This window comes from Nerophis lumbriciformis, linkage group LG24, assembly GCF_033978685.3.
Source record: "Nerophis lumbriciformis linkage group LG24, RoL_Nlum_v2.1, whole genome shotgun sequence".
NCBI lineage: Eukaryota > Metazoa > Chordata > Actinopteri > Syngnathiformes > Syngnathidae > Nerophis > Nerophis lumbriciformis.
In genome coordinates this window covers 36,005,001-36,020,000 of record NC_084571.2, presented here as the reverse complement: position 1 = coordinate 36,020,000, position 15,000 = coordinate 36,005,001, and the positions used below count along the sequence as shown (strand labels likewise).

Sequence of the window (15,000 nt, the reverse complement as noted above, 5' to 3'; positions counted from 1 at the left end):
CTAGACGTATAAGATTTCGTGGGATTTAGCGATTAGGAGTGACAGATTGTTTGGTAAACGTATAGCATGTTCTATATGTTATAGTTATTTGAATGACTCTTACCATAATATGTTACGTTAACATACCAGATGGTTATTTATGCCTCATATAACGTACACTTATTCAGCCTGTTGTTCACTATTCTTTATTTATTTTAAATTGCCTTTCAAATGTCTATTCTTGGTGTTGGCTTTTATCAAATACATTTCCCCAAAAAATGCGACTTATACTCCAGTGCAACTTATATATGTTTTTTTCCTTCTTTATTATGCATTTTCGGCCGGTGCGACTTATACTCCGAAAAATGCGGTACTACAAATCTGCAAAGTTATTATTTACTTAGTACAAATACATCTTTGTTCATCTGTTGGTCTAAAAAGTTACTTACTTACGACAAAGGGATCTTTGTTCATCTATTGGTCTGAAAAGATATTTACTTACTACAAATCCAAAAAAAGTTATTTAAGCTCTAAAAAAAAAAGGCATAATTGGTGATCTATTGAAAATATTACTTACTGCAAATGCATTTTTGTTCATCTATTGGTCTGAAAAAATGTTAATTACTTATTACAAATCTTTAAAGTTATTATTTACTTATTAGAAATCTGAAAAGTTATATTACTTAGTACAAATACATCTTTGTTCATCTGTTGGTCTAAAAAGTTACTTACCGGTAGTTACGACAAAGGGATCTTTGTTCATCTATTGGTCTGAAAAGATATTTACTTACTACAAATCCAAAAAAAGTTATTTAAGCTCTAAAAAAAAAGGCATAATTGGTGATCTATTGAAAATATTACTTACTGCAAATGCATTTTTGTTCATCTATTGGTCTGAAAAAATGTTAATTACTTATTACAAATCTTTAAAGTTATTATTTACTTATTAGAAATCTGAAAAGTTATATACTTACTACAAATGCCTCTTTGTTCATCTAATGGTCTGAAAAGTTACTTACTTTCTAAAAAGAAATGCATCTTTGGTCATCTGTTGGTCTGAAACGTTTACTTACTACGAATCTTAAAAGTTGTTATTTACTTTTTAGAAAAGTTGTGTACTTGGTACATATGCATCTTTGTTCATCTGTTGGTCTGAAAAGTTATTTATTTACAACAAGTTATTTACTTTCAAAAAAAAAAAAAAGCATTTTTAGTCCTCTGTTGGCCTGAAAAGTTGTCTTTGTTCATTATTTGTCTGAAAGTTATAATTTACTTAATACAAATCATAAAAGTTATTATTTACTTACCGTATTTTCTGGACCATAGGGCGCACCGGATTATAAGACGCACTGCCGATGAGCGGTTTTATTCAGGTCTTTTTTCATACAAAAAGGCGCACCGGATTATAAAGCGCATTAAAAGGTGTCATATTATTATGATTTTTTTCAAAGAAATATTCTGAAAACACTTCCTTGTGGTCTACATAACATGTAATGGTGGATAGATGATGTTTTACAGATCATCTTCAAGTCGCTTTCTGACGGTCGCTTCAGGATGCGCCGTTTTATGGGCGGTCTTATTTACGTGGCTCACCTTCGACAGTGTCTTCTCCCCGTCATCTTTGTTGTAGCGGTGTAGCGTGCAAGGATGGGAGTGGAAGAAGTGTCAAAAGATGGAGCTAACGGTTTTAATGACATTCAGACTCTACTTAAAGCAACATCTTCTCATCCGTGGCTCAATAATGCAACAACGCCGGAAATGTGTCCCGTCCAGAACTCTCATAATTATATTATATGGGGTTTTTAAACATCAGATCATTGTCTCCAAAAACGTTATTAGTTAATGAGGTTATTAGAGACAACGATCTTAACATCATTGGTGTCAGCAAAACTTGGTTAAAACCAGATTAATTTTTTCCGCTTAACGAGGCATCTCTTCCTAACTATACGAGTGCACATATTGCCCGTCCCCTTAAAATGTGTGGAAGGGTCGCATTAATATCCAAAGAAAACTCCTAACCTTAGTAATAAATATAAATCATTTGAGGTGCTCATTATGAGGTCTGTCACACTGCTACCTCTCTCTCTGGCTATTATCTATTGCCCCCCTGGGCCCTATTCGGACTTTATCAGTGAATTTTAAGAGTTTGTCGCTGATCTAGTGACGCACGTAGACAATATTATTATATACTGTCATACTGATGACACTCAACTTTATATGCCCCTAAAGCTAACCAACACACCAGATTGTAGTCACCTGAAGGCGTATCTAAATGAAATTAAACAATGGATGTTCAGCAACTTTTTGCATCTTAACGCTAAGAAAACGGAAATGCTGATTATCAGTCCTGCTCGACACCGACACGTATTTATTACCACCACATTAACATTTGACAACCAAACAATTACACAAAGCAACTCTGTAAAGAATCTCGTATTATCTTCGACCCGACTCTCTCATTTGAGTCACACATTAAGAGTGTAACTAAAAAGCCTTCTTTCATCTTCGTAATATCGCTAAAATTCGTTCCATTTTGTCCACCAGCGACGCTGAGATCATTATTCATCTCGTCTCGATTACTGTGACGTATTATTTTGGGGTCGTACTATAATATACATGGTTATATATCGCACAGCACTAATTGAAAGTACGCTAGCATATCTTTCAAAGCAGCAGCAGGTATATTATGTGTGTCTACCACATACTTGCCAACCCTCCCGGATTTTCCGGGAGACTCCCGAAATTCAGCGCCTCTCCCGAAAACCTCCCGGGACAAATTTTCTCCCGGAAATCTCCCGAAATTCAGGCGGAGCTGGAGGCCACGCCCCCTCCAGCTCCATGCGGACCTGAGTGACGTGTTGACAGCCTGTTCACACGTCCGCTTTCCCACAATATAAACAGCTAATGATCGAGGGCGAGTTCTTGGTTTCTTATGTGGATTTATTGTTAGGCAGTTTCATTAACGTCCTCCCAGCGCGGTAACAACACACAACAGCAGTCAAGTTTTCGTCTGCCGTAAAGCAGTTCGTCTGCCGTAAACAGCAATGTTGTGACACTTTTAAACAGGACAATACTGCCATCTACTGTACATGCATATGTGACCCACCATTTTTGTGTTGATTTATTTATTTTATTTTGTGGTTTGAATTCGTTTTTGGAGCTGTCGTTCCACATTTATCAGTATTCACATTGGTCAGTAGGGGGCAGTAGGGTGTTTCTTCCCAATTGAATGCTATCACCTGCAGACCGGAAGTGTCTTGTCATTCTGATGAGCGCGACCAGTCTGTGAACAATTGAGACGTCCTGTGTGCTTTTTCCTCCTGTATAACAGGTTAGTTTTGGTGAATCAACTCACTGAATAATATCCATGTGATCTTTATAAGTTTAAGTACACATTCTGATGGTGGAGCCTAACTCTAAAGTGTTTGTGAGTTGTAGTTTGTATTTGTGAATGAATCCAGTGCACAGCTGCAGTAATCAATACAAAAAGGCGACGTGGGTGCGCAATGTTTATATAGGAACTTCTGATCCTAATTCAGACTCCCAAATTAGAGCTCCCGTTTTCTTATTGATTTTATAATGTATATTTGTATCATGTGTGTGTTCTGAAATAGTGACAGAGAATAGAACAAGGATGGACAATTCAACCCTTAACTCAACAATGAGTAGATGAGTGTTATGTGTGTGTATATGTGTAAATAAATGAACACTGAAATTCAAGTATTTCTTTTATTTATTTATATTTATATATATATATATATATATATATATATATATATATGTAATAAAATATATATATATATAGCTAGAATTCACTGTACGGTAAGTCAAGTATTTCTTATATATATATCTTAACCACGCCCCCCAACCACGCCCTCCGACAACTCCCCCCACCTCCCGAAATCGGAGGTCTCAAGGTTGGCAAGTATGGTCTACCATCTACTGGTCACACTTATCATTACACCATGTACCAAATAAAACTGCTTTGAGGTTGGTAAGCACAACCAGAGTTATTCCGTACATTAGGCGTACCTGTTGATATTTGAGAAAATGAAAGGATTTTAAGTGCGCCTTATAGTCCGAAAAATACAGTACTACAAATGCATCTTTGTTCATCTATGCCAGCGCCATAGAGTGACAGGCAGAACAATGACATACTCTTTCACTAGATGGCAAAAAGGTACCTAATTAACCTGTGTATTCCCTGGTGCAGACAACATTGTTGATTGGTGGTGTACTGTGAGAATAAAACACTGATGTACAGCAGGAAGTTGCATCAGCGAAGAAAACAAAACACAAGGTATTCTCTCATGTTCCTGTTTACTCACCTGTAGATGTCTTTTTGGATATCCAGCAAATCATAGGCCATCGCCTGGAAGGTCAGCTCATGCAGGACAGGAGAGACGGGATCGAATCCACGGTCGACGATAAGTAGTTGGGATCGTGCCTTATTTGGCCCCTGGAAGCAATTAAGACGTAATTAAGGAGGAGTAATTAACTTGTGGTCTGTCGTGGTTTTAAATTGTCACGATGATGCATTATGTTGCAATATTGTTCTACAGCAAACCTCCCATGCCAATTGCAGGCTAAAGGGCACACAAAACATTCACAGAAAAGAGAATACATCATACTTGCCAACCTTGAGACCTCCGATTTCGGGAGGTGGGGGGCGGGGGCGTGGTCGGGGGTGGGGCGGGGTGTGGTTGGGGGCGTGGTTAAGAGGGGAGGAGTATATTGACAGCTAGAATTCACCAAGTCAAGTATTTTATATATATATATATATATATTAGAGATGCGCGGTTTGCGGGCACAACCGCGGAGTCCGCGGATTATCCGCGGATCGGGCGGATGAAATTTAAAAAAATTAGATTTTATCCGCGGGTCGGGTCGGGTCGCGTGGTTGAAATAAAAAAAAATTAGATTTTAAATAGATTCAGGTTAAACCAATTCGGAAATATATATACATAGTTAAATGTTGTTACCCACATACGAAAAACGAGCAGGCACCTGCAGCATATGCCACAACAGAAGAAAAAAAAGAAAAAGAGATAGACATTTTTACGGAGCGGAGAAGGGACGCCTCGCCGGGGTCCGGGACCGAGGCCCCTTCCCCCGAGAGGGCCCCACCGGGACCCGTAGCTGAGGCGATCCGCGAGAAGGGCCTGACGCACGTCCAGGGTCACCACCGCGCCCACCGCACCGACACCCCGCCTCGTCCGCCTTCGCCGCGGCCGGCGTCACGCGCAGCAGGTAAGCAGCTTACCTGCCCGCCACCCCCGTGGCCGGGGGCTCGTAACAGGGGTCACTCCGCGCGCTCCGCCCGCGCAGCTTACCTGCCCGCCACCCCCATTGCCGGGGGCGCGTAACAGGGGTCACTCCGCGCGCAGTGCGCTCACGAAAGGGGTGGGGCTCACCCTGGTTGATATAGACAGCAGCTGGACGGTGGCCATGGAAGTCGGAACCCGCTAAGGAGTGTGTAACAACCCACCTGCCGAATCAACTAGCCCTGAATATGGATGGCGCTGGAGCGTCGGGCTCATACGCGGCCGTCGCCGGCAGCGAGACGCGCTTGGAGGTGCGCTCAGCTCGGCTCCCATATGATTGCGCACTGGTGTGCGTCTGGGTCGTGACAGCGTGGCACGCGAATGTCTGCACTGCATTGGATCAGTCTCCTTTCTTTAACAGGCAAAAGCTTTATAACCTCACTAATGCCTTGTATCGTCTATATTAGATATATAACAACGGGCGGGTGCGGGCGGATGCGGTTCTGATCAAATGTTACATCGGGTGGATGGCGGATGGTTGACGACTTTCTGATGCGGTTGCGGATGAAATAATTGCCTATCCGCACATCTCTAATATATATATATATATATATATATATATAGAGAGAGATGTCTACATCCTGAAAATATGCAAACAAAACTGTGTTTAGATAATTGATACTTCAAACTTGCATAAATAAATATTAAGGAATATAACATAACTTGGCTTCTGACAGTTTCAAAATGTAATGAATAAAATGCTAATGTTGATAAACAAGCAATTATTTTAATAATTAAATATGGTCATTTTAAATGAATTATTGTGATAATTTAAAATCAATTATTTCAAATATGTTTATTTTAATGTATAATTCTATGGCTGGATGTAATAAGGAGTCAGGAAAAAATACAAATAAAAATACAATTAATTTGGATGTTTTTAGCAAAATATAGTAAACATGTATTTAGTTTTTTTTTTTTTTTAGTTAATAAATATATTTATTTTTAGGTAAGATAAACATAATAATACAATTTATCTCTACTGTAGTCTGGATGATTTAGTTCTTGTCACCCTGTTGTCCTCCCGTCATGAAAAAAGGATGTCCTCACTCAGGTCCGCATGGAGCTGGAGGGGGCGTGGCTTCCAGCTCCGGCTGAAAATCGGGAGATTTTCGGGAGAATATTTGTCCCGGGAGGTTTTCGGGAGAGGCGCTGAATTTCGTGAGTCTCCCGGAAAATTCGGGAGGGTTGGCAAGTATGGAATACATGCCTGTTAAGACTCATACAGTGGAAGGTGAGATCTATGAAAAGAAAAGAAGGAGAATAAAGAAAAACACAGAAGACACCCACAACCTGTAGAAGCCAAAAGCTGCACCATCTCAGGGGATGTTTACACATCCTTATATGGCAAATGCTGCCAGAGCAGAATAAAAAGAGAAGAAAGGAGACGAATTAGAGAGTCGCAGTATTAATGTGCTAGAAAATGGCTGTTCCAAACCTCTCCCATGCTTGGGTTGTCAGCTTTGTGGGCGTTCAGGTGCTGGTAGACCTCTTCGGCCAGTTTTGCATTCCTCTCCTGCCCGCTACCGGAAACAAAAAGGGTTTTATTGGGCTTTTTAATTTGTTCCGCTCACATGTAGGACGGACCCGCTGCAGCGTGCGTACTTGCGGTATCGAATCGACGGGTACTCTTTGAGCGTATCGCATAAGGTCGCGATCTGCTCGGCAAGAGTCTCCGTCATCTTGTCTCGTTGGTCTTTTGCGGTCTTTTGGCTGTAGAAAGTGTGGAAGGAGGTCGGGTCGTCCAGAGAGAACACCTGCAAGGATGACAGGGGGGAATAAAACTAGAGATAATAGCCGATAATAAGTTAAAGTTAAAGTTAAAGTACCAATGATTGTCACACACACACTAGGTGTGGCGAAATTATTCTCTGCATTTGACCCATCACCCTTGATCACCCCCTGGGAGGTGAGGTGAGCAGTGGGCAGCAGCGGTGGCCGCGCCCGGGAATCATTTTTGGTGATTTAACCCCCAATTCCAACCCTTGATACTGAGTGCCAAGCAGGGAGGTAATGGGTCCCATTTTTATAGTCTTTGGTATGACTCGGCCGGGGTTTGAACCCACAACCTACCGATCTCAGGGCGGACACTCTAACCACTAGGCCACTGAGTAGGTTAATGTTAATGTTAATATCGGCTGATAAATGCATTAAAATGGTATATCGGAAATTATCGGTATCGGTTCCAAAAGTATCGGTATCGGTTTCAAAAAGTAAAATGTATGACTTTTTTTAAACGCCGCTGTGTACACGGACGTAGGGAGAAGTACAGAGCGCCAATAAACCTTAAAGGCACTGCCTTTGCGTGCTGGCCCAGTCACAGAATATCTACGGCTTTTCACACACACAAGTGAATGCAACACATACTTGGTTAACAGCCATACAGGTCACACTGAGGGTGGCCGTATAAACAACTTTAACACTGTTACAAATATGCGCCACACTGTGAACCCACACCAAACAAGAATGACAAACACATTTCGGGAGAACATCAGCACATAAACACAACAGAACAAATACCCAGAACCCCTTACAGCACTAACGCTTCCGGGACGCTACAATATACACCCCCCGCTTCCCCCTACACCTCAACCCCGCCCCCCCTAACCAATATCGGAATATCGGCAAAAAAGCCATTATCGGACATCTCTAAATAAAACACTTTGTATTTAGCCCAAATGGACTATACATTAGGTACACTGCCTCTACAAACATAATGCTAAAAAAATGCATGTGTAGTCAGCACATACAAAGGTGACAATTTGTCAAACCATCCACGCCTACTGTGATGCCTGCGCTGTTGTTTTTATGACAGCTACAACACATGGTGGCACTGTTATTACGCCCCATAAATTGGATTGTCTTAAAAGCACACCCATGGCCCAATGAATGCTACATAACAACACACAGCAACTTTAGAGAACTGACAAGCACTTGTGTGTAAAAACTTGAGCGAGATTGGTTAAAAAACATGACCACCATGAAGCAAAACATAGCATCGAGTATTTGTCTCTCTGCCTGCGAGAGGCTATGATGAGAGGTATAGCAGATTTGTCTCACTTGACAAGTGGTTTGCTAGTTTTTGTAGAGAACAGAGACTAGGGATGTCCCGATCCAGGTTTTTGCACTTCCGGTCCGATACCGATATAGTTTTTGCATTTCCGATCCGATCCCGACCGATACCGATACTGACCGATACTGGCCTATCCGAGCATGTATTAAAGTTTAAAGTTATTTAGCCTACTTAGTTGTCAGAATCATGTTGAAAAGGGTTTTAGTACTCTTGAGAACAACTAGCCAGCTGAATTAGGGGAGTTTGAATAATACACAATGGTTGGTAACAAGAAACTGACCTGTTTATTCAAGGATAAACACAAAATAGACAAAATTATACATGACAAACACAAATGGCATCATTGAATTAGGGCTGGGCGATATGGCCTTTTTTTTAATATTGCGATATTTTAAGGCCATATTGCGACACACGATATATATCTCGATATTTTGCCTTAGCCTTGAATGAACACTTGATGCATATAATCACAGCAGTATGATGATTCTATGTGTTTTGATTGATTGATTGAGACTTTTATTAGTAGGCTGCACAGTGAAGTACATATTCCGTACAATTGACCACTAAATGGTAACACCCCAATAAGTTTATCAACTTGTTTAAGTCGGGGTCCACTTAAATTGATTCATGATACAGATATATACTATCAGATATATACTATCATCATAATACAGTCATCACACAAGATAATCACATTGAATTATTTACATTATTTATAATCCAGGGTGTGGAGGGGGGTGTTGGATGTAAGTGTCAAAAAGACAGCCAAAAGAGTTTGATATGAGAATCAATCTAAAGTTAAAATATAGGGTAGAAATGCACCCATTTGCAGGAAATGTAGTCTTGATTTTCAAAATTTTCTTTCAAGGCTTGCATGTCTACATTAAAACATTCTTCTTCATACTGCATTAATATATGCTACTTTTAAACTTTCATGCAGAGAAGGAAATCACAACTAAAAAAATCACTCATTTTTTCATACGGTGTTGATGTGGAAATTTTTGCCTCGGCATTTTGATGGTGTGGGCGTGTGGCACCGAATGGACATAAGCGTCTCGACAGACGTCACAATATTTGAACAATGATGACGAAAACTGTTTTCTCTGTCGTGTCCGTGTGTCGAAAATTGTTATGCGCTTATTTTTTTATTTGATTTTGTGCGTGGCATAGATTTGCTATGCGCAGAGGACGCTTAAACAGTGCGCAATTGCACAGGCGAGCACCTTAGAGGGAGCGTTGCTCGCACGGCTGCGCTAGCATCACAGCTAACGTTAGCCATGCTGCTACCTCTCTGCTCGGGGAGGACGTATACGTATGTGACGTATGACGTGACAGTATGTGACGTGTGTAAGAAGGTGCGCTTGCTGTCTGTGAGAGGGAGACACAGGAAAGAGTGAGAAGAGCCTGTCGTGTAATGCCAGCAGCTAAAAGCAACTGCGTGAGAATCCACAGACCTGTGGATGTGTTGAAGGTGTGCTGGAAAATGCGGAACAGAAATTACGGAGCAGCAGAAAAGTGGAATGTATTATTTAAATCGGTACGTTGGAAAACACGGACCACAGTTTTTTTTTTAAACTGGATCTGGATCGGCATTTTCCCATGCCTTGCCGATACGCAATTTTTGGCAAATATCGGCAGCCGATCCGATCCAAATATCGGATCGGGACATCCCTAACAGAGACTAATGTTTATTGATAATTGGCCCTCTTTCTGGGGCAAACTGGCCCTAACCGGGAAGGCGCCATCACTCTCTCTAGAAATTAAGACCACTATTTGAGTCACACTTGACTCAAATACACTAGAGATAGCTCAGACACGGGCAATTACAGTGTCTTTTAGTCCGGGTGAGGAGTCAGTTAAGCGAGAACTAGCCAGCGCCAGGCTGGAAAATCCCTGCACACATAACATTTTCCTAGAATAATATAACACTCACTTACTCTGTAGTGACTGTGCCAGAAGTGAACATGCATTCTACTGAGGTGGCAAATTATGACGCCTTCAGTCTATCGCAGCACCAATCAAATAATCTCAAGATCCCCAACATATCACTTCCTAGATGTAGGGGTGTAACGGTACACACAAATTTTGGTTCAGTACGTACCTCGGTTTAGAGGTCACAGTTCGGTTAATTTTCGGTACAGTAAGAAAACAACAAAATATAAATTTTGGGGTTATTTATTTACCAAATTTGCAAAATCTTCCACCAAAAATATTTTTCTTAGTGGAATATTTGATGTGAAGTAATGGGAACCTTGGATAGGTCAATAATTCATAATAACATTGATTTTGATTCAATATTATGTTTTGAGCAATGACAGTTTGAAAGAAAAAAAAACAGCTTTGTTTTATTAGTCAACATTGCAACTTTTTCTAAATTACATTCAACCTTTAAGCTTTTTAATTTCACTTTTGTTATGTTTTTGTTTATTTTAATTAGTATTTTTTAGAATGTGCCGTGGGCCTTTAAAACATTAGCTGTGGGCCGCAAATGGCCTCCGGGGCACACTTTTGACACCCCTGCTTAGATAATAAAAAATAAAATCTGATAAATCTATGGATAAAAAGCAGAGCCTGGCGACGCATGCGCGTTTATCATAACTCTCTCTCTCTCTCTGTCTCTGCCCCTCCCTCACCAATGCTGCTGCGCCACAATTTGTTTTGTTTTTAACCCCTTCTTAACCCTGAACGTACATTGAAAATACACGCAACCCTAACTCAAAATGCCAGGCATTTAAGAAACTCCGACCTGACAGTTCCGGAAAAAAGAGGACATGTCCGGTGAAAAGAGGACGTATGGTCAGTCTATCGTAGCCCGTTAGCTGCTAGCATGCCGTGTGTTGTGCCTCGGTGTGCATTGTTTACACAACGTGCGTTACGCTACTTAATATGTCCGTGTGGAAACTCGTTCGGTACACCTCCGAACCGAACCGGAACCCCCGTACCGAAACGTTTCAATACAAATACACGTATCGTTACACCCCTATTTAGATGTGATCAAAATTATTTAAGGCGCACTCTACAAAATAAACTGACGTTATCAATATCAGTACTACAGATACCACTAAACAAAATTCCTCAAAACAGCCCGCTACCTATAATATGGGCTTTTTAAACATCAGATCATTGTCTCCCAAAACGTTATTAGTTAATGAGGTCATTAGAGACAACGATCTTAACGTCATTGGTCTCATCAAAACTTGGCGAAAACCAGATGAATTTTTCCCGCTTAACGAGGCATCTCCTCCTAACTATACGAGTGCACATATCGCCCGTCCCCTTAAAATGTGTGGAAGGGTCGCACTAATACCCAAAGAAAACTCCTAACCTTAGTAATAAATATATATCATTTGAGGTTCTTACGATGAGGTCTGTCACGCTGCTACCTCTCTCTCTGGCTGTTATCTATTGCCCCCCTGGGCCCCATTCGGACTTTTATCAGTGAATTTTCAGAGTTTGTCGCTGATCTAGTGACGCACGCAGATAATATAATTATATACCGTTATGCTAATGACGCCCAACTTTATATGCCCCTAAAGCTAACCAACACACCAGATTGTAGTCACCTGAAGGCGTGTCTAAATGAAATTAAACAATGGGTGTCCAGCAACTTTTTGCATCATAAAGCTAAGAAAATGGAAATGCTGATTATCGGTCCTGCTAGACATTGGCACGTATAGAGTCACACATTAAGAGTGTTACTAAAACGGCCTTCTTTCATCTCCGTAATATCGCTAAAATTCGTTCTATTTTATCCACTAGCGACGCTGAGATCATTATTCATGCGTTCGTTACGTCTCGTCTCGACTACTGTAACGTATTATTTTCGGGTCTCCCTATGTCTAGCATCAAAAGATTACAATTGGTACAAAATGCGGCTGCTAGACTTTTGACAAGAACAAGAAAGTTTGATCATATTACGCCTATACTGTATATACCTTTATACATATATACATATATATATATATACCTATACTGGCTCACCTGCACTGGCTTCCTGTGCACTTAAGATGTGACTTTAAGGTTTTACTACTTACGTATAAAATACTACACGGTCTAGCTCCGTCCTATCTTGTCGATTGCATTGTACCATATGTCCCGGCAAGAAATCTGCGTTCAAAGAACTCCGGCTTATTAGTGATTCCCAGAGCCCAAAAAAAGTCTGCGGGCTATAGAGCGTTTTCTATTCGGGCTCCAGTACTATGGAATGCCCTCCCGGTAACAATTAGAGATGCTACCTCAGTAGAAGCATTTAAGTCCCATCTTAAAACTCATTTGTATACTCTAGCCTTTAAATAGACCCCCTGTTAGACCAGTTGATCTGCCGTTTCTTTTCTTTTCTCCTCTGCTCCCCTTTTCTTTGTGGAGGGGGGGGGGGGGCACAGGTCCGGTGGCCATGGATGAAGTGCTGGCTGTCCAGAGTCGGGACCCGGGGTGGACCGCTCGCCTGTGCATCGGCTGGGAACATCTCTGCGCTGCTGACCCGTCTCCGCTCGGGATGGTGTCCTGCTGGCCCCACTATGGACTGGACTCTTACTATTATGTTGGATCCACTATGGACTGGACTCTCACAATATTATGTCAGATCCACTCGACATCCAATGCATTCGGTCTCCCCTAGAGGGGGGGGGGAGTTACCCACATATGCGGTCCTCTCCAAGGTTTCTCATAGTCATTCACATCGACGTCCCACTGGGGTGAGTTTTTCCTTGCCCTTATGTGGGCTTTGTACCGAGGATGTCGTTGTGGCTTGTGCAGCCCTTTGAGACACTTGTGATTTAGGGCTATATAAATAAACATTGCTTGATTGATTGATCTCCTCCTAACTATACGAGTGCACACATCGCCCGTCCCCTTAAAATGTGTGGAAGGGTCGCATTAATATCCAAAGAAAACTCCTAACCTTAGTAATAAATATAAATCATTTGAGGTGCTTACGATGAGGTCTGTCACACTGCTACCTCTCTCTCAGGCTGTTATCTATCGCTCCCCCTGGGCCCTATTCGGACTTTTATCAGTGAATTTTCAGAGTTTGTCGCTGATCTAGTGACGCACGCAGATAATATAATTATATACCGTTATGCTAATGACGCCCAACTTTATATGCCCCTAAAGCTAACCAACACACCAGATTGTAGTCACCTGAAGGCGTGTCTAAATGAAATTAAACAATGGATGTCCAGCAACTTTTTGCATCATAAAGCTAAGAAAATGGAAATGCTGATTATCGGTCCTGCTAGACATTGGCACGTATTTATTACCATCCCAGTGTTTCCCACACATTCATTTATTTGTGGCGGCCCGCCACGAAAGAATTACGTCCGCCACAAATGGATTTTTCGGCTTTTGACTCGCTCGACCGCTCATAAAAGCAATGGGACTGTCTGTGAATGTACCTTGTAGTTACAACTCCGGTGCAGTAGGTGGCGGTAGCCCACTATGCATTGTAACTCCGCCAATAGCACTTAATTCACCTGGTGGGCCAGAAGAAGAAGAAGAAGAAGAAGAAGAAGAAGAAGAAGAAGACGGCGGAGTAAAAGAACGGACCGACCGGATCCAAATACGAGGGTAATATAGGTTGTAGGTAGATAAGTTATAGCTGCATCGCTCGCGGCTCGTCATATATTTAACGTTAATCCGCGATTTCACCGAGCGTTTCACTCACGGTGAGCAGCCTGACGCTGCTTCATTAACACCGCCGCTGTTGTCACGTCACGTGTTACCATACCGACGAGCTAACGTGTCCAGGTCATAACCCTGTTGTCAATAAACACACGTGGAGACGGTGCTTCAGATACTGCATTAATAATGAAGCTAAATTGTCCACTGTCCACTGCAGCATGTGAATGCAATGAAAAGAATAAAATCTTAGCCAACCAGCTGTTAAAATGTTGTCCAGGTTAATGTTTTGGCCATTAAAGGCCCTTCATTTCAAGATTTCAACTGTGATTGGGCTTTAAACAGGTGGCTGACCTGTTCAGATGGGTGTAACTCAGGGGTGCTCACACTTTTTCTGCAGGCGAGCTACTTTTCAATTGATCAAGTCGTGGGGATCTACCTCATTCATATATATAATTTATATTTACTTATTTATGAAATATATGTTTTTGTTAACAAGTTAAAGGTGTTTAATGATAATGCAAGCATGTTTAACACATATAGTTAATATTGTTAACAAGTTAAAGGTGTTTAAAGATAATACAAGCATGTTTAACACATATAGTTAATATTGTTAACAAGTTAAAGGTGTTTAAAAATAATACAAGCATGTTTAACACATAGATTCCTTTCTTTCATGAAGACAAGAATATAAGTTGGTGTATTACCTGATTGTGATGACTTGCATTGATTGGAATCAGACAGTGGTGCTGATAACGTCCGCATTTTCGAATGGAGGAGAAAAAAAGTCCTCCTTTCTGTCCAATACCACATGAAAGTGGTTGGTTTTTGGCATCTTATTTGTCCAGCTTCTGTACTCCTTTGTATACACTTTACAAGAAATACATTGTCGGCAAACTCCGTAGCTTGCTAGCTTGTGCACGCCAGCTTTCTGAGACTCTTATTTTGGTAGCGCAACTGTGCAGTCGGTCTTTGGAGTTTTGACGACAGGTACGGCGCCAGAGTCTG

General features: G+C 41.3%; 1 protein-coding gene across 1 annotated transcript in view; it reads right to left on the bottom strand.

The window, feature by feature from the left end:
- The window catches only part of stxbp2 (syntaxin binding protein 2), a 60,183-nt gene that overhangs the window by 39,926 nt on the left and 5,257 nt on the right, over positions 1–15,000 (bottom strand). Inside the window, exons 7-9 of the mRNA XM_061982046.2 lie at positions 6,909–7,060; positions 6,742–6,826; positions 4,308–4,438 (exon numbers count right to left, since the gene is read on the bottom strand). Coding sequence (XP_061838030.2) covers positions 4,308–4,438; positions 6,742–6,826; positions 6,909–7,060 — 368 coding nt within the window. The remainder of the gene's footprint in view (positions 1–4,307; positions 4,439–6,741; positions 6,827–6,908; positions 7,061–15,000) is intronic.